The following is a 19,202-nucleotide window of genomic DNA, read 5'->3' on the forward strand; positions in this document are numbered from 1 at the left end:
TAAAGATCGGCACCTAAGTGAACTTGCAGCTCAAACCCATGTTGAAGTGTCCTTCCATGTATTAAAATTCACAGCAACAGCCGCTAACACTAGAACAACTGTTCTAGACGCAGCCAGTGCTGACCTTCACTCAGGGAGCATGTTGGAATTTGGTGGGGGGGCATGTTTAGTTACCCCCCCGATCGGAGGTGCTGCTTGTATTTAATGGGTGGGAGGATGGGGAACCCAGACGCCCTACAACACATGTGGCAAGGTTACACAAATGTGGTCCCATATCCCACAGAGTTCTCACACATTCTGCAGACATTCACAGAGGGGGAGCACCTTTTCATCATTATCTGAGCCTCGAGCATCCCTTGGTTTTATGGAGAAAAACAACATACTTCGTACACAGCTGCCCCATCCTCGGTGCTCTAAGCAGCACCATAGGTCTGTCAGTGGTCACGCTCAAGCACATGCAAATGCAAACACAGATTACTTAATTAAACACGAATTGCCTCTTCTTTTTCTCTTATAGTTAAGGTGTTATATTGATTTTTCAAGAGTACGCTTGTCGGCAGGTGATACAATTTCTGAATCACATCTCAAGACTGTAAGGGTGGCTTTGGGGCTGACACAGTAGCTAGATAAGAGATGAGACCCCTCCCCCCAAATCTGTACCCTGGGCCCACCTGACATTAGAAACCTGGAGGATAAGTGGGAGCCGGCAGCGGAGACCCTGAGGGGCCACCGGGGACGGAGGAGGAAACTGAGAGACGGTTTTCCCACACGGAGGGCGTAATCAATCAAATTAACGCTACTGATGGGCAAGTGAGGTGAGATGGAGAATTGACAACTCCATGATCAGGTCGGAGGAGATCCCTGGTGGCCCTAACCCCCATCGGCTAGGGTGCCGGGTGCAAAACTCTAACGGGGGAGTCCACATCAATCAGGGCAGGGGAATCTTAGTTTCTCTGTTAAACATGTTGCACATTTCCTTTCTCAAGCCCGGAGCCCCTCTGCTCCCTTCCACCCTTTGCTCCACTCCTTTGGGTCAGGATGCGCTGGTTCTCATGGGACCCTCCAGGGAGCCTCCTTCCTGACCTTGACAGGCTGCTAGTCCCGATTACGCCCTCTTCAGTCCTCCCGCCCGGGGCTCCCCAGGGGCGCCCAGCAGCCATGTGGGGGCATTTGGGTCTGTACCTTGCTGAGCCGGGACTCAAACGCCAGCGAGGTGGAAGATTTCGAACTCTTCATGCCAGAGGGCGCCGCCGGCAAGGGCCGCGTCCGGTCTGTCCCATGGCTGCCCGCTTTGAGGACCGGATTCCAGGGCTTGGCTGCGCTCCTCATGTTTGTCCTGGTGAGTCCGTCTTCCTGCGCGAGACGGGAAAGAGAAACATGTGTCCACAACTTGAACATGCAGAGCCACATCTCGGAGCCCTCCCCGATCTCCATGTTCCCACGGTTATCAGATTGAGGGTTTCTCCTTGGGCGGACAGTGAGTATTATCTCCGGAGCTGACACCTTTGAGGGAAGGCTCCTTTGCACAGGTCCACGATGGCTTTTACCCAACTAGTGAAACCTACACATCATTTCACTGATGCTCTCACATTGCTTTTCAGCAAAATGTCAGCTCCTTGTTCAGCATCTTACTGTATCAGTATACTGTATCAGTATACGGTAGAATACATACTATCTGCTTTTATACTTTAGGTCCGTGGGCTAAATACCTATCCCCTTAAAATGGAACCACTTGAGTCAAGACATTCTGTGTCCTTAAGACTTGCAGCTTTGGGGTTGACAAGGGCACAACCCACGGAATTATCAAATAGATCTAAATGAATTACTTGAAAATTGGATTTCCCGGAAGCACAGCCTTTTCCTTCTTTCCAGCAAAACAGCAAAAATGGGGACCATTTGAAAGTGAACGGAGAGTATTTGATTGGCCCGATCTGACACTGTACGTAGAGTTCCCCCTGGTCTAAACTGTTGCATGAAAGAAATTCGTGCTAAGGACCAGGCCGCAGTTAAAAGCCCCGGGTGGAGAGTGCCTGCAGATGGAGGTGTGGAAGACTGCCTAAGGCTTGCCATCAGCCGTCAGGCTCTCATTAGAGCCCTCTTAGAGCCCGTTTCCTTCCTTCCTTCCTTTTTTTTTTTTAAGATCTTATTTATTTATTTGACAGAGAGATAGAGAGAGCGCACAGGTAGGCAGAGCAGTAGGCAGAGGGAGAGGGAGAAGCAGGCTCCCTGCTGAGCAAGGAGCCCCATGCAGGACTCGATCCCAGGACTACCGAAGCCAAAGGCAGCTGCTTAACCAACTGAGCCACCCAGGCGCCCCTCAGATTCCTTCTATCAGTTGTGCAACCGCACAGGAGGGAAATGCTTTCTCCAGCCCTGCCCCAGCCTTCGTGTATTGCAATGACTAAGGTGTGGCACAGAATACCAAAACCCCAGGTAATGCAGCATCCCCTCAAAGAAACAAACGGGAAAAATGCACTTTAAAAAACACCAGTAGGGGACAGACAGCTGTTTCCAGCGGCCACGCTCCTAGAACCTTGAGGTCTCATGAACTGTCCTCAGGGAGGGATCCTAGCTGGGGCCAAGCAGCTCTGGGCCCCCTCTCCCGCACCTCCCAGCATCCAAGCAGACCGCACTAGTCACCTATTGGAAAAACAATAGGCCACCAGTGCAGCCTAGCTCAGGCTGTGACCTCTCCCTGGTCCCGGCTGGAAGACACCATTTCCATTGACAGTGCTTCTCAGCAGGGACCAGCCAGCGCCTCTTCCTGCTTCCAGCAAGTTGCTGGGGACGGCATGTGTCCAAGAATCCACCGGGAGCCCATCGCTGCTGTGCCCGCAGCTGTGCAAACGTGGCTACAGGTAAGGATACGTATTTATAAAGACTTTGCCCTGCATTCTCTCCAGTGTCTCTGAGAAAACGTCTTCGTGATTTCAGTTTTATGATTTAGTGCTGAGCCTGATTAGTCTCAGCTTGGTGCCAGGCATCGTGATGATTTTTTTTTTTCATTCTGTTGTACTCCTCGTATATTTTATTGATGTTTAGCACCAATTATTTTTCTTTGCTTTCTTGACCCGCGAGTCTTAATGCTGGTTTCCATGGCAACGTTGAGAGCATGCCTAGGTTGACAACGACACAGTAACTCATTTTACTGGGATTCCCACAACAGAAACGAGCTGACATAGCCTGAGTAATTCTTGAAGAGCATGACTGATTCCTTTTATCAGTTACTACAGAATCAGCCTGTAACACGTCAGCCCGTCTTTAGGAAGATGAATCAAAAATTCTGTTTCATCAAGGCATCCCTGTATGTAATGATTACAACTCGTTCAAGAGGACTATGCCAGGGCTTACTTTATGAAGGCATAATGTGATTCTGCCCTAGACCAAAGTGATTCTTGGTCAAAACACTCAAGATCTAAACTCCTCTCTTAATCTCTGGCCACAAATCTGGCCATCTTCTGGACAGTGCACCTGGAATATGTTTAGCCGGCTTTCGAAGACGGATGAGTTACTTGCTCTGAGGCAGAATTCTCAGGGTTTCTTCCCTTGCATCATCCCTCCTTTCTTTATCCCTCCTAGAACCTTCTGAACCCAATCAAATTATTTCCAAATGGATGTAGCCGGAGACCGTGTCTCATTGGGACCCCTCCTGTTGGCCATGCTATCCTTTCTTGGCTCTCTTCACTCCTTTTTCCCCATCACTTTTCCCAGACAAAGCCTTCTATTTTGGACCCGTCCACCAGCCAGATTCTTCCCTTCAAATGCCACCTTCTTTCCGAATTCAATATATATACAGAAATGAGATAACTGATGCCCTACTCATGGGTACCCGGAAGAGAACCCTATAGGTAGGGAGAGTGCCCGGGATGGGACCCCTGGAGCTGTACTGGGTTCTTCAGGATCAGTGCAGCTGCCCAGGGACGGAGGAGACGATGAGAGCTGGTGGATGGGAAAACGCTCCAGTCAGACCCAATGCTAGCTTTGCGCCCTGCTCCCCCTTCTCATGGCTTAGGATGTTACTAAACTTCATCCCAGCCCTCACCTCCAGCCTGGACCAGTGTCTTCTAGCATTCTCCAAGTTGTCTGGAGACTGCCTTTTCGCCCTTGCCCTGCTCATACCCGGCTCTGGGCTCTTCTGGAACAGACTGGAAAGATTTATGCTCAGAGCCATCCATTGGCAGTGCTTGGCCAGCGTGGGTCCTGCCCTCTGCCCACTGGCAGGAAGGCCTCCTGCTGGAAGCGGAGCAGGTGCCCATAGGCCCCACTCCCAGATTTCTGCAGACTTTCATGCACCCCACTTCTTGACACAGGGAACCCGTTTGTTACGGAAATGTGCTGTGTGTAAGGGCAACCACTCTGTGCCACTCTGAGCCTGGCGAGGCTCTGCCAAGTGCTCTTCATGGGCAAACCCTGGGAGGCAAGTTAAGTATCACCCCCACTTTGCAGAGGGGGAAACACTGGCTCAGGAGGGTTAAGTGACTTGCCCAAATCAATGGAATTTATGACAGAGCCAGGATTCAAACCCAGCGGTCATTGGCCCTTACGTACCAGGGATGGATAGGGCCTCCGTGAATCATCTTTGCTCCCACAGGAGAGCAGGAAAGCTTCTGGATCCAATGCTCCTGGTCCAAACCCAGCATCACTGTTTGCTGTGTGAACACAGGCATGCTTTCCCAACACCCTGATTCTCCACATCTTCACCCAATAAAGTGCAGGTAGCACAGATGGAAAGAAAACATGGATACCGAGGGCCAGGCATGTAAAAGGCACTCAGCTGACGGTAGCTGCCTTCCCCACACAAACTGTCCATTGTGTTCAGCAGAGGGCGGTCCCGCTTTATTATCTTAACAGTACACAGCAATGGACCCATTAAACCAATTTCGGGGGCAGGAGCCAGACACACCAGATTAAAGGAAAGGGCTCCTCCTGTACACAGAGCAGCCTGTTTTCTTGCGAAAACATGGAAGAGGCGGAGCAGAGAGGAAAATGAACACTGAGAGCTGACCCATCCTGAGAATCGGCCCCAACCTTAATACAGCCTAGCTGCTGAGAACACAGGTGTGAATTCTGGGTGAAGAGTAACCTCCTTATGGATATGAGTTAGTAACATTAAATAAATAGATGGGCTCTGGCCAAGTACAGGGAGTTTTTTTTGTTGTTTTTAAGATTTCCATTGTTAATTCCCTGATTTCTGCAAACCCTTCTAACCCATCTCAAAGGATCAAGCTGATGAAGGCATTATAATTAGATCTAGGAGCCCACTCCCGCAGGGGTGGGAAGAGAGCCTTCCTGGGGTCTTTTCTTTAAATTCTCCAAACATTTTATGCTCTTACCAAGCTTCTTTCCTTTACAGAAGAGAGTGAGACTTATACTTAGACCGTAACTCATAAATTATATGGCATTAAGTAGAAAAGAAACAGGAGAGAGGAGGGAGGGGCGGAGGAGGGAAATGGTAACAGCTATTTTAGGAATACGATTAGGTGTCTGGTCCTGGGGGAACATCAGAGCCCATGCACAGGCCTCCCGCTCCCTCCAAACACGTTCCCCAGCTCCTTCACTGCTGCCCTCGGAACCTGTGCTGGAACGGTTGCTTGAGGGCCTCAGACCTCTGACCTTTTTAAGGCAAGAGAACACAAGGGCGATGGGGAACCCATTCTTGCCGATTGTGTAATAACAAGCGTCTGGGAGTGGGAGGGCCACGGAGGTCCTGACTACAAGCACAATAAGCTCCAGGAAGTGGAAAGCTAAGGCATTCAAGTCTGAGAACTAACAAAATATGAATGTTCACATAGCTCAATCACCAGGGGACTCGGCAGGAAACAGAACACAAGTGAACAACAGGCTGAAAATATCTAGCTTGAGCCTTTCAGAGCATGTGCTGCCTTTGCTCTTGACCTCGTCCACAGGAGGTCGCAAACTGGGGTGGGTGGTTCTGCCACCCAGGGCCTTTGGCAGCGTATGGAGACAGTGCTGGTTGTCACAACTTGGGGTGTGCTACTGGGTAGACCTGGAGATGCTGTTGGACATCCTACAAGCCAAAGGGCGGCCCCGACAATTAAGAAGGGTCTGGCCTATAATGTCAGTAGTCAAGGTTGAGAGACAGTTCTAGAGGAAGAAGAGTAGTCCTTGGGTGCTGGTTCTTAGTCGGGCACCTGGTTCATTTCCCATCCAACACAGAACCTTTAATGCCGAGAATCTGTTTTGGGAGCAGCTGAGGGAATCCCAGACTTCAGCTGGCGGCCACAGGAAACTCTTCCAAATTTATTATTTCCTGTGGTCTGGAGAGGAGAACTCATCCCATTTGCCTTAGATCCCTTCCTGATAAGTAAGGAAAAGAATAGATCTCCATGCAGTCTCAGAAGAAAAATGGCAAACTATAATTTATCTCATCAGCAGAAGTCATTTAAAGGAAACAAGTACCAGGAAATGATAAAACAAAATCTAAACAGAAAAGAACATCTGTACGTCGCTAACCACACCATCTCAAACCTGAAAAAAACAAACAATCCATGTCAAAAATGGAGGAAGAACTTGTAGCAATGATGAGATGTTGCCACAAGGCAGAGCTCCATAGCATCTAGGGTGTGATCTGGGATAAGGAACTGAGGAGTTGGGTCACTGAATATGAAATCAGACCCGAGAAAGAGGCTGTAATCTGGGAGCTATATTGAGATGGGCAAGAGCTCAGAATCACTGCCCCAGGCCATCCTGCTGTCTCCAAAGCTAAACCAAGAAGGCAACATCCCAAGCAGTGGATGGCCACTAATTAGTAGTTATTTCCTTACCTATAATCTGGCTTCACATCAAAGCATTTAAAGTGCATGAGCCAAGACAGGAGAAAAGGACATGGAAATAAAATACTTCCAAGAGCTCTTTCTGTAGAAATAGTTTTAAAAGAACTATCGAAGGGTAACTAAGAATAAAAACTGTAATGCAGTGCCAGGACCATTCAGTAGGGAAGGGCAGGCAGTCTTTTCAACAAATGGTGCTGGGAAAACTGGCTATCCACAATCAAAAGAACGAATTTGGAGCCTTAGCTTGCGCCATAAACAAAAGTTAGCTCAAAAGCGGATCAAAGACCTAAATGCAAGCATTAAAATTGTAAAACGCTTAGAAGAAAACAAAGGGGAAAACCTTTGTGACGTCGATTTGACAATGGGTTGTTTGATATGACACCGAAAGCACAGGCAACCAAAGAAGAAAATAGATAAATTGGACTAAGTCAAAATTAAAAACCTTTGTGCATCAAAGGACACAATCGACAGAGCAAAAAAAAAAAAAAAAAAAAAAATTTCATGGAATGGGAGAAGATACCTGCAAATCATTTTTCTGGTAAGGGTGTCTGCTGTGGACTGAATGATGTCCCCCACACTCCCATATTCATATGCTGAAATCCTAGCCCCCAATGTTATTGTATGTGGAGACAGGGCTTTTAGGAGACAAAATTAAATGAGGTCATAAATGAGGGCGGGATCCTAATTTGACAGGATTGGTGGCCTTGGAATCAAAGAGAGATCTTAGGAGGACCAAGTAAGAAGGCAGCCATCTATGAGCCCGGAAAGAGCCCTCAGAAAGAAATCAATCAGCCAGCGCCCTGGTCTTGGACTTCCCAGCCCCCAGAACTGTAAGAAATAAACATCTGTTGTTTAAGCCACTGAGTCTCTGCTTTTGGTTATGGCAGCCTGAGCAGACGAAGAAAGGGTTAATACCCAGGATGTATAAAGAACTCCCAACAACTCAAAGAAAGCAAACATGATTTGAAACGGACGAAGAACTTGAATAGACATTTCTCCAAAGAAGATACACACATGGGCAGCAAGGACATGAAAAGGGGCTCCACAGGACTAATCGTTAGGGAAGTGGAAATGACAACCACAATGAGATACGCACATCCAACCCACCAGGATGGCTATTCTGCACAGCAACAACAACCACAACAAAACGACAAGTGTTGGTGAGGATGTAGAGAAACTGGAACGCTGGTGTATATTGCTGCGAATATAAAATGGTGCACCCCCTCTGGAAAACAGTATGGGAGTTCCTCAAAAAAAAAAACCCTCCAAAATAAGGTTATCACAGGTGGTAAGCCCACTTCTAGATATATGCCCAAATAATGGAAAGCAGAATCTCAAAAAGATACTTTCCCTCTACGGTCTTAGCAGCATTAGTCACCACAGCCAAAGACAGAAGTAACCCAAGCATCTACTGATGGATGAACGAATAAACAAAATGTGGCATATGCATCCAGTGGGACAGGAGTCAGCCCTAAAAAGAAAGGAAATGAGATACGTGCCACGACACGGATGAACCCTGAGGACGTGATGCTAAGTGAAATGAACCAGCTAGAAAAAAACAAATTCCATACGTGGGATTCCACTTCTATAAAATAGTCAAGTTTGTCGAGACAGAAAGTAAAATGGTGGTTGCCAGAGGCTGGGGGGAGGATGGCATGGAGGTTACTGTCTCATAGGTCTAGAATTCCAGTTTTATAAGGGGACTACAGATCTGTGGTGGAACGGTGCACACCATTACAAGTATACTTAATGCCATGGAATTGTCCGCTTAAAAACGGTTGCAATGGTAAATTTCATATTATGTGTGTTTTACCACCATTTTTAATTTTTTTTTAATTTTTTAAATTTTTAAAAAGATTTTATTTATTTATTTGACAGACAGAGATCACAAGTAGGCAGAGAGGCAGGCGGCGGGGGGGGAGGGGGGCACCAGGCTCCCTGCCAAGCAGAGAGCCTGATTTGGGGCTTGATCCCAGGACCCTGGGATCATGACCTGAGCCGAAGGCAGAGGCTTTAATCCACTGAGCCACCCAGATGCCCCATTTACCACTATTTTTTAAAAATGTGGTTAAGAGGGGCACCTGGGTGGCTCAGTGGGTTAAGCCGCTGCCTTCGGCTCAGGTCATGATCTCAGGGTCCTGGGATCGAGTCCCGCATCGGGCTCTCTGCTCGGCAGGGAGCCTGCTTCCTCCTCTCTCTCTCTGCCTGCCTCTCTGCCTACTTGTGATCTCTGTCTGTCAAATAAATAAATAAAATCTTTAAAAAAAAATGTGGTTAAGAAAACAGACAATAAGAGTGTAGGAGGAAACTGGAGACTTTCCAATCCCTTTAGGTGGAAGCTTCATGGGCCATGTCATTTATTTGGTCCCAGGTTCTGGGCCCTGGCTGGGACATCAGCTGGGACGATGAGGAGGGCTTGTTTTCAAGGCTGTGGGCAGCCTTGTTTTCAAGGCTGTGGGCAGGCTTTGGTGGAGCAACAAGAGGAGGTTAGGACCGTTATCACCCCGAGGCCTGCAGGACTCAAGGGAGGAAGTAGATGAGACCCAGGGAGACTGAAAGACAGAAACTGTGGCCTTCAGTAGAGAAATGCAACCAAGCCATGGAGACTCGTTGAGGAGGGGGCTGGGGGAAGAAGTGCCTCCTGTTCATCCTTTAGCGCTCTCTCCAGTCTGTGGCTCTCTGCTCTCATTGGAGGAGAGAGACCCAGACGAGATGTGTGGGGCCAACAGAGCTTGAAGCTCAGGACACCGGTTGTGCCCCCTTGGCCCAGCCAACTTCAATGCTGCCTTCTGAAGTGAGGTCAATTATCTCTCCTCTAGAAACTTCTCCCAGTCCAGTGGGCCTCACCAGGGCTCTGAGACGTGTCTGCTGACTTACCTGCTACGAGGCTGGCCTGTGAGCCCTTCCCAGGGGGCAACCTCCTTGCCTTTGCCCAAGCATGGCCAAACTGCAGCACAGTGTTACAGCATAGACCCTGACTAGCCGGCTTCCCCCCCGACTTCCCCTTTTTATTATCAGCACAAACTTTGGCTTGCTCTCCCTGACCCAAAACCTCAGTGACATTGTGGGCTCTTCCCTGGGGCTCGTGTTTCTCTAGCCGGCAGCTGCCCAGGCCGGGAGATGGGATTCCTGCCCCATTTCCTGAGAGAAGCCTGCCTTTTTCTTCAATGCAGACTTCCCTAGGGAAAGTTCCTCGTCCCTGGATTCCTGACAGACTTCCCAAAGTTCTGCTGGGATCATCACTTCCTGCTCAAAACCCTTCGTCTTAACTTATTTTTAAGCTAACATTTATCAACACCGACTATGTGCCAGGCATGACATTCAGCGATCGCTAGAGATGACTTTCTCTAGTGCTGATGGCCCCGTGGCAGCTGTTGTCACCCACGCTGTACAGTCGGTGACGAGTGAGGCCGTGAAGTCTGCTAACTTCCCCAGTGTGGACCCAGGCAGTGCCCCTTCTGGCTGGGTACCCAGGCCTGGATTCATGGCTCCTCCTTCTTCCAATTTAAGGGACAACCCAACAGGGCTTGGCCAAGCCCCCCTTCCACTTACCCTGATCTTCTCCACTTGGCCAGAGGGCTCATGGTTCTCATCCACTTGGCCAGAGGGCTCATGGTTCTTATCTTGGGGCATTCACCTCGAGACCTCCCTCTATGAATGTTCGATCCCCTTTCTAAACTTCCAGAAAACTCTGCGGCTCCCTTTCGGCACTTCCATATCCTGTCCATGATCTGCTCCCACCTGAGCCATCCTGGTCTCTCACGTGGAGGCTTCAACAGTACCCCCAACCCAGGCTCTTGGTCACCAGGACTGGCCCACCTCAGTCACGAAGCTCTGACCTACTCCGACCCACAGATGGCTTCCAGCTCCTTGAACGTGACCAGGGAGTTCCCAATAAAGAACTCTGAACTCTCTGCTCCCTCCACTTGGCTGGTTTTCCCAACTCTTCACATGGTGGGCTCCCTTCCACTCAGTTGGTCTGTGCTCAAGAGCACTGCCTCTTAGGAGGTTTTCGTTCCATTCTCTTGAGTAGCTCTCCCACTACATGCCACACCCCTCCCCACCCCATCCATTTCTTCCGACCTCACCAAACTAGGACTGTCACGGTCATTGATCATCTGCCTTCCTCTGCCACTATGGAAGCTCAGGGCCAAGGGGGTTTTTACCACCCTTGTTCATCACGGGGTCTGCAGCCTTTACACTGGGGGGCATGTAGCTGGTGCTCAATAAACACTCACTAAAGGATACTTAGCTTCTGACTTTCACTGAAGAAATGGGTGCTGGCATCTCCCTGCCTGTCCCTCATTGGGTAGCACAAGGCCTAGCAAATGGGTATCATTCACTGAGTACATGCTGAATTAATAGGCAAATACAAGACAGAATTATAAAGCAATGACATGCTTTTTCCATATACACGAGTTTTTAAACCGGTGGGAAAGAAATCCAATCCCAAAATTGCTTTCAGGTTGAGAAGCCCACTGACACGGCTATAATGCCTCCTAGCATCATTACCTTGAAAATATTATTCACGTTGATGTGTAAGCATGAGCATTATAAAAATTCATCTCAATCACTTAGAACATGCTGGAGAAATAATTCCTAAAATTATTCAATACCAAATCTCTAAAATCACCTATCCCGTCATCTCATTTCCTGGACTTATTCCTGAAAGTTAGCCTTTTAAAATTTTTGGTATGCATCCTAGTTTTACAGTAATAGAGAAACAATCCTTTCCATTTTTATGGTTTAAGATTTCAGATGTCTTAACTGAAACATAAAAATAAATGAAATTATATTAGATGCCTTAGTGGTAGCCGGAGGTAACCACAGACTTAGGGACCCAATCATTTAAAGGATCAAGTCTAGGTATCTCGTCTCTTATCCAACCTCTTTTTGTATCTTTGTTCCTGAGTGGGGCCCCTAAGGCAGGTGGGACAAGGGGTGAGGCCCCGTGATGTCAGGGACACAGCTCCCAAGGCAACAGGCAGGCCAGCTCTGACTCATTCTGTTCTACTTCCTCTAGGAACAATGCAAGGACCTCAGGGCACACTGCCCCACCCACCCAGCAGAATCCTGTGCCCTCCACCAACACACCTCAGTGCACCTGCCCTACCATGACCCGGGAGGGGGGAGGGCACAAAGCCACTACATATATTACAAATGCGACTCAACAAGAGAAACCAGAGAGGGTCGTCTCATGTGATCCCTTGCTAAGAAAGTGGCTTACCCATCCAAGAGTTGTGGTAGAGGCATCCCACCCACACCCCACTTCTGATTCAGAGGCAAGAGCACTCGGGGCAGTAGTTCCTCCTCCACATCACCGTCCCCCATGGTGGGAGCAAGCTCTCCAGCCAGCGAGGTCTGTGAGTGAGGCAACAGGACTTCCTCAAGGGGTTCGTTCCCCCTTCAGGGCTTTAATCGTGACCACTGAATTTCTCTTCCTCTTGGAAGTTGTGTGCTCGGCTCTCCTCATTTCTCTCCACTCATCTGCATCTCCCGTCAGAGACGGGGTGCCCACAGGAGACCAAGGGAGGGGAGTCTCCCGATGAGGGCTCAAGCCACCGCGTGTGTTTGTGTTTGGCGGGGAGACAACTGAGCCAAAAACCAAAGTAAATTTTGAACTTGGCCAAGTAGAGACTATATATAGAGGGGGAAAATAAGACTGGATCTGGTTTCTCGCTCAACGATGGTGGTCTTCTCCTCTGACGTGGTCAGAGTCTTCATGGCTGCTGACAGACCCAAAAAGGACACCCAACAGGTAGAAGTGCATCTTCTAGGATGATGACTTTATTCTGAGAAGGTAGCCCTATGTCATGAGAGCTTACAGAGTTCAGAAGAGCAAGGTCTCCACTGGACCCCAACCACGCGGAAGGCTGGGGCCCAGCAGGGGTGGCTTGTCAGGAGGCCGGTGAGGGAGGGCCCCCTGGCAGTCCCTGACACCCCTCTAGGGATGAGGGATGAGGGAGACAGGCAGGAATTGGACCATTAAAGCAACAAGGAAATTCTGAGGTCTGCCACTGTATGGAGTATTTGGGGGACATAGTGAATTCTTGGCTGTCTGGCACCTCCCAACTACAAAAAAACCCAAAAAACAAAAAATCCCCAAAAACAAAAAACCCATCGTGGTGGCAGGGACCAGTGGTAGCAGCAGGGGGTAACGGTGTGGCCCCAGGAGCTGTGGCAAGGTACCCATAGCATGGCAGGCAGCGAGGGAGGTCTTGCAGGCAGCCGGCATCCCGGGGAAAGTGCGCTGGCCCTGGGGTGGAGGAGGGAGAAGGGATAGGCTGGGCAGCAGCTGAACCTCATAGAAGTCTGGGTGCCCTCCTGGGGGCCGCTGGCAAGAAATGAGGGAAAGACAGAAATTTTCTGGAGCTTGCATAGGTTCCGAAGGGGCAAGGAGCTAACTCTTGCCTGCACTGTCACCCCGGTTACCCCCAAGTCCTGGTGGACACCCTCTCTGAGTAACAGGCAGAGTCTGTCCCTTCGCAGAGGCTGTGCGAGGCTGTCACTCAGCTGGATTTCCTTATTGTTACTGGATTAAGTTAAATCACTGAATGCAGCTGATTGCTTGCTTTCGCATTCCTGAAATACTCTTTTCGAACCCACGGGCTTCAGCTATCTTCCCATAATGCCAGCTGGCTAATGAAAGCCACCGCTGTGCTTTGAAGGGTTAATTTATTCAGGCCTGGAATATGCTCTCTTTTTCCCCAGCACGACATGCTTCTGGTATTGTGTTTGAAATAAGTACAATGGCCGAGAATATGAGGGATCATGCTGCCGCCTGCTCCTGGGATCACCCTGTCATTACGTGTCCCTTGCGCGAGTCCCAGGAGGAAATCTACACGGAGCATCACCGCAGCCAAGGCCCCCGGCTCTGTCCCTAGGGTGAGAGCTGGAGACAGTTAGGGGAGGTCACCACAGCTGCCCCTGAAGGAAGGGCTTTGTGCTACAGTTGTGTCTGAGTGACGTTCAGGGAAGAAAGACGATCCCCGTCCCTCAAAAAGCATAGCATGAGCCAAATGGTAACGTCGCCCCCCGCCTTCTCTTTGTTTCAGAGTAAGGCACAGTTCGTGCTCTGCCCACTCCGTGCTCTGCCCACTCCTTCGAGGTGCCTAGTGCTCAGACCCAGCGTGGCGATGGCTGCTGGCTATGGATTGTCTGTTCTCCAGGCCTCCCCAAGGCCACTCCACGCCCAGACCAGTGGGCTGCCTGCCCCGGATCCCACTCTCAGCCCAACTCTGACAGTCCTTGTAAAACCTAGCTTCCGGCCCCTTGTCCAGCAAATAGTACTGCTTCCCCAGCACAGTGAGTGTCCACAGCGCCCCTTATGTGAGCTTCACATTCTGTTGACTTTCTCCCCCACGCCCAGCTCCCCAGCCTAGATGACACTCGATCAAAAGACTCTTTCTTATGCCTCTGTGATTCCCCGGCTGGGCCCAGGGTTTGGCCCATAATAACTGCTGGTTAAAGATGAACCATGACCTAAATATGAAACCCAAGCAGAACTAGAATAGTACTAGAGGAAAAGAGGAGAGAATCTTTGTGATGTTAGGTTCAGCAAAGATTTCCTAGATACAACACTAAAAGCATGATCCATAAGATAAATGAAAAAAAAAAAAAAACCTGATAAGTTAGACTTCACCACAATTTAAAACTTCACCTCTTCCAAAGACATTATCAAGAAAATGAAAAGACGAGCCACGGATTAGAAGAAAAGCATCTGCAGAACACACACACACACACACACAAAATGAAGGACTTGATTCCTGAATTTATGAAAAACTTGCCCAACTCAACAGTAACAAAACACAGAACTCAACAAAAACATGGGCAAAGATTTCAACATTTTACCAAAGAAGCTATTTTTGGAATGGGAAAAGAGCACATGAAAAGATGCTCAACACCATTAGTCATTAAGTAAACGCAAAATGAAACCACAAGGAGATACTACTACAGACCTAGAAGAATGGCTAGAAAGTAAATAATGCAATAAAAACTGTATCAAGTGCTAGCAAGTATTTGGAGCAACTGGAACTCTCATTCATTGCTGGCAGAAATGCAAAATGGTACAGATTCTTTGCAAAACAGTGTAGTCATTTCTTATAAAATTAAATCTGCACTTAGACAATTTAGTGGTCCCACTCCTCAGCATTTATCTAAGAGAAATAAAGACTTGTGTTCACACAAACATTTGTAATATGAATGTTCAAAATGGCCTGGTTCATAATAGTGAGAATTTGAAATAACCTGCCTGTCCTTCAGTGGTGAGTGGATAAGCTGTGGTATGCCCATGTACTGAACAACATGCACAAAGAAAAAAAAAAAAAGGAAGAATTATAAATTCATTATGCTAAGTGAAAGAAGCCAAGCTTAAAAGGTTACTACTGTATGATTCCATTTATGTGACATTCTGGAAAAGGCATCTCTACAGGGATAGAAAACAGAGCAGTGGTTATCATGGCCTGAGAACTCACACTATATCCTCTTCAGGGGGCTGTTCATCTACATTCTTTATTACACCTTTCATAAGGAACTGGTAAAAGTCCATAAACGTTTTTCTGAGTTCTGTGAGCCGCTCTAGCAAATTAACTGAACCTGAGGAGGGGGTTGTGGGAACCTCCAAGCTGGACTTGTGATTGGCCTGAACTGGGAGTGAGGGAGGGATGGGGGCAGACTTCTGGGACTGAGGTCTTAACCTGCACGATGTGATGCTATCTCCAGGAAAAGAGTATCAGAATTAATTGTTCAGTGTATTAGAAAGCACACATCAGAGGGGCTGACGATAAAGCAGTAGAAGGAAATTTTGAGGGTGAGAGAAGGGTTGTAAGTCCTGATTGTGGCAGTGGCTACACGTGTATTTGTTAAAGCTCAAGTGAGCTGAATGAAGGTAATCTAAGGCTCCCCTTGTGCTGGGCCATGCCTACCTTGCCAACCTTATGCTATCCAAGCTCCAGTCAAGGTGGCTTTCCAGGCCCCCAGCAGCATGCACCTTGCCCACCTCCCAGCCTTTCTTCTTGTTTTCTTCCTGTTCCCTCTGCCAGGTCTGCTTTTCCTACCCTCAACCCCCTTAGGCACAAATCTTACCCATCCTTCAAGTCCCAGATCAGATGTTACCTTTTCCTGTAACCGTATTTGACAACTGCCTCCTGACACGCACAAAAAGATGGAAATTATTTCATGTACCTCTAAATTCCAAGCACTTTATGTGTGTGCCTCTTACATTATCAATGCTGTTTATGTATGATCGTGTGTGTCAATATCACTTATCTCCAACTAATTTTAAGTGCCAAGTTTGAATCGCTTTTGCAATTATGCACGGTGTCTAGATTGATGCCTTTTGGTGAATTAGTGAAAAAAATCAATGGCGAGGGTGACCTGTGGCAGGTAAAGTTGATGTGATCAACACCCAGGAAGGATAATATCCAGAAAAATACCCAGGCCTCTCAGTGATGAGCCAACAGGACTGGTGAGATTATAACTCCATGGGTACTATTTGCACAAGAGTCACAAGGCTGATCAAAATTACCTTCAAGGCTGGTTAAAAGCACACATGCATGGGGTCCTGACCCAACCCACCAAAGTTGAGTCCTGCTTATCAATTTTTTTTTAAAGATTTTATTTATTTATTTGACAGAGAGACATCACAAGTAGATGGAGAGGCAGGCAGAGAGAGAGAGAGGGAAGCGGCATCTCTGCTCAGCAGAGCCCGATGCGGGACTCGATCCCAGGACTCTGAGATCATGACCTGAGCCGAAGGCAGCGGCTTAACCCACTGAGCCACCCAGGCGCCCCCTGCTTATCAATTTTTAATGAGCTCCCAGTGTGACTCTGATCAGTCAAGCCTGGAACTTAACCTTCCTAAATGGTCAGAAGGCCAAAGACTCACCTACAGGTGGATGATTAAAAAATGCAGCTCTTGAAGATCTGGTCCCATAAACATAGAGGTACCACTGCCACACACACACACACACAGGCGTGAAGAGATCATCAAACTAATACATCCCATACCTATCAATAAAAAGGAATGAATGACACACACACAGAACGATGAGGAGGAATCTCAAAAGCATTGTCTTGAATCAAAGAACTGGACACCAAGCACTACACAGTGTAGGGTTCCACGGATGTGAAATGCTAGAAACACCGAAAATAACGCAGGGTGATAGAAAGCTGGTCGGCGTTTGCTGGGTGCCACGGGATTGGGGTGGGGCTGGAACCCGGACTTCCTGTAAAGGGCCACAAAGGGAATTTTGCGAGTGACAGGAAGGCTCCATATATTTTTTTTTTTTTTGGTAAATATATTTTATGAGTGCTTCTTTTATATATATATATATGTTTTACGTATTCATTTAACAGAGAGAGAGATCACAAGCAGGCAGAGAGAAAGGCAGAGAGAGAGGGGGAAGCAGGCTTCCCATCGAGCGGAGAGCCCGATGCGGGGCTCGATCCCAGGACCCTGAGATCATGACCCGAGCCAGAGGCAGAGGCTTAACCCATTGAGCCACCCAGGTGCCCCGAAGGCTCCATATCTTGATTGTAGTGGCGGTCCCATGGGTGTGCTCATTTAGCCCAAGTCATCAAATCGCACATTCAAAACGGGATCATTCGCCGAGACTCAGAATCTAGGGACCCAGTGATGGCCCTCTCACTGTCCTTGGTCAGTCACCAAGTTCTGCCCCTCAGATTGCCAAAGCTCTCCAGGATCTTCTCCTGCCTCTTAGTTCCACACTTTGCATCTTCATGGGGATCGGAGGAATTACTCCTGGTTTCCCTACCTAGAGTCAGGCCACCGTCTGCTACCACGATGCTAGCAGGCTTTCTAAACCACAGCCTGCTCAAGTCCCTCTCCTTCCACCACCACCCCTTTCAGGAGAGAGCCCCAGTGCCACATGCCAGGCTTCCTGCACCCTCGTGCCCACCCCCGGCCCCACCTCGCCCACTCTCTCGCACGCCCACTGCAGACACCTGCTCCCACAATGGATGGCTTGCAGCTCCTTGGAAGCACCGTGGCCCCCTGCAACTCCCAGCCTTCCCACGCACCGTCCTTTCCGGGTGCGACACTCACCCCACTCCCTCAGCCTCTTAACTCCCATTCACCATGCTGGGCTCAGCGGAAGCATCCCCTGACCTAGTAAGTTCCATTGGCTCCGCTTCCAGCGCTGGATCGGATGCCCCCTCCTTAAGCCTCAGCATCTGTCACACTGTGTCACACTGTCACAGCTGTTCTAATTGTCTGTCTGTCCACTAAGGATGCAGGCTGGGCACCATGTTTTCAGCTCTGGATTGCCAGCATCGAGCAGATCTCTGGCCCTCAGGAAGTGTTTCCAGGTGTTTCTAGTGAATGACCGACTGCTCGAGTGAATGAAGGAATGAATGAATGAGTACCAAAGGACAGAGTGTTAGAAGTCTGCCAAAGGGCTATGATGTGTGAGAAGAGGGGAAATGAAAGGGCTATGAAGCTTGAGGACAAAGTGGTATTGGAGCCAGACTCTTGTTAGGAACTAAATGTGCCTCCCCCAATCCTGTGTTGAAGTCCTCACCCCCAGGACCTCACCCTGACTGTATCTGGAGACAGGACCTGTGAAGTGGTGACTGAGGCAAAAGGAGGTCACTGGGGTGAGCCCTCCGGCCAGAGAGTGGTGTCCTTTCAAGAGGAGAAAACTGGGACACAGACACACACCGAGGGAAGACCGCATGAGGACACAGGGCAAACATGGCCATCCACAAGCCAAGGAGAGAGGCCTCAGAAGGAACCAACATGGCTGCCACCTATATCTCAGGCTTCTAGCCTCCAGAACTATGAGGAATTAACCTCTGTGTTAAAGCCCCCGACTCTGGGACCCTCTGTGGCAGAAAGAGCATTCCAGGGACAAACAGAGCCAAAGGCAGGAAGGAGGACACAATCACGGGGTCGATGTTCTAGAGTGGTTTGGTTTGGCTGCAGGGGATAAGTGGGGTGGCAAGTAGAGCAAAACAGCCCTGGAAATAGGGTTGGCAGCAGACTGTGGAGGTCCCAAAAGCCAGGTTAAGGGGTGTAGCCTTTCCTCTGTAGCCCAGTGTGCCTCTTCCGTGTGTGACGGGGTCCGTGCCTGAAGGAGACAACGGGCTGGCGGGACCACGCATTCCCGAGGCGGTCCCTGTGGGGTTGGCAGCCAAGACCATTGTGTGTCCCAACTGGAGCACGTGAGCCACGGGGCCGCTGTGGTGGCTTTTGGGAACAGCAACCATTTGTTAATTTTTAAGTTCTATTTGTATTTTAACACATGAAACTCGGGACTGAACTGTGGCTCTTTGGTGGAAAGGGCACTCATCAGAACAACAAGTAAGGGGATTCTGCCAACTACAATGGCCATATGCATTGGCTGTATGGTCAAGATAGGCCCCAAATGCGCTCAGATCTTCTTCTGA

The 19,202-nt window shown here is 48.9% G+C and overlaps 1 protein-coding gene across 5 annotated transcripts in view; it reads right to left on the bottom strand.

Annotated features, from left to right (window-relative positions):
• The window catches only part of SPECC1 (sperm antigen with calponin homology and coiled-coil domains 1), a 285,593-nt gene that overhangs the window by 200,170 nt on the left and 66,221 nt on the right, over nucleotides 1-19,202 (bottom strand). For all 5 annotated transcript variants that reach the window (XM_032320263.1, XM_032320264.1, XM_032320262.1 and 2 more), the window contains one exon: nucleotides 1,183-1,353. In XM_032320263.1, the coding sequence (XP_032176154.1) occupies nucleotides 1,183-1,329 (147 nt within the window). In that variant the 5' untranslated portion in view covers nucleotides 1,330-1,353. The remainder of the gene's footprint in view (nucleotides 1-1,182; nucleotides 1,354-19,202) is intronic.

The sequence above is a fragment of the Mustela erminea genome, chromosome 18 (genome assembly GCF_009829155.1).
Source record: "Mustela erminea isolate mMusErm1 chromosome 18, mMusErm1.Pri, whole genome shotgun sequence".
Taxonomy (NCBI): Eukaryota; Metazoa; Chordata; class Mammalia; order Carnivora; family Mustelidae; genus Mustela; species Mustela erminea.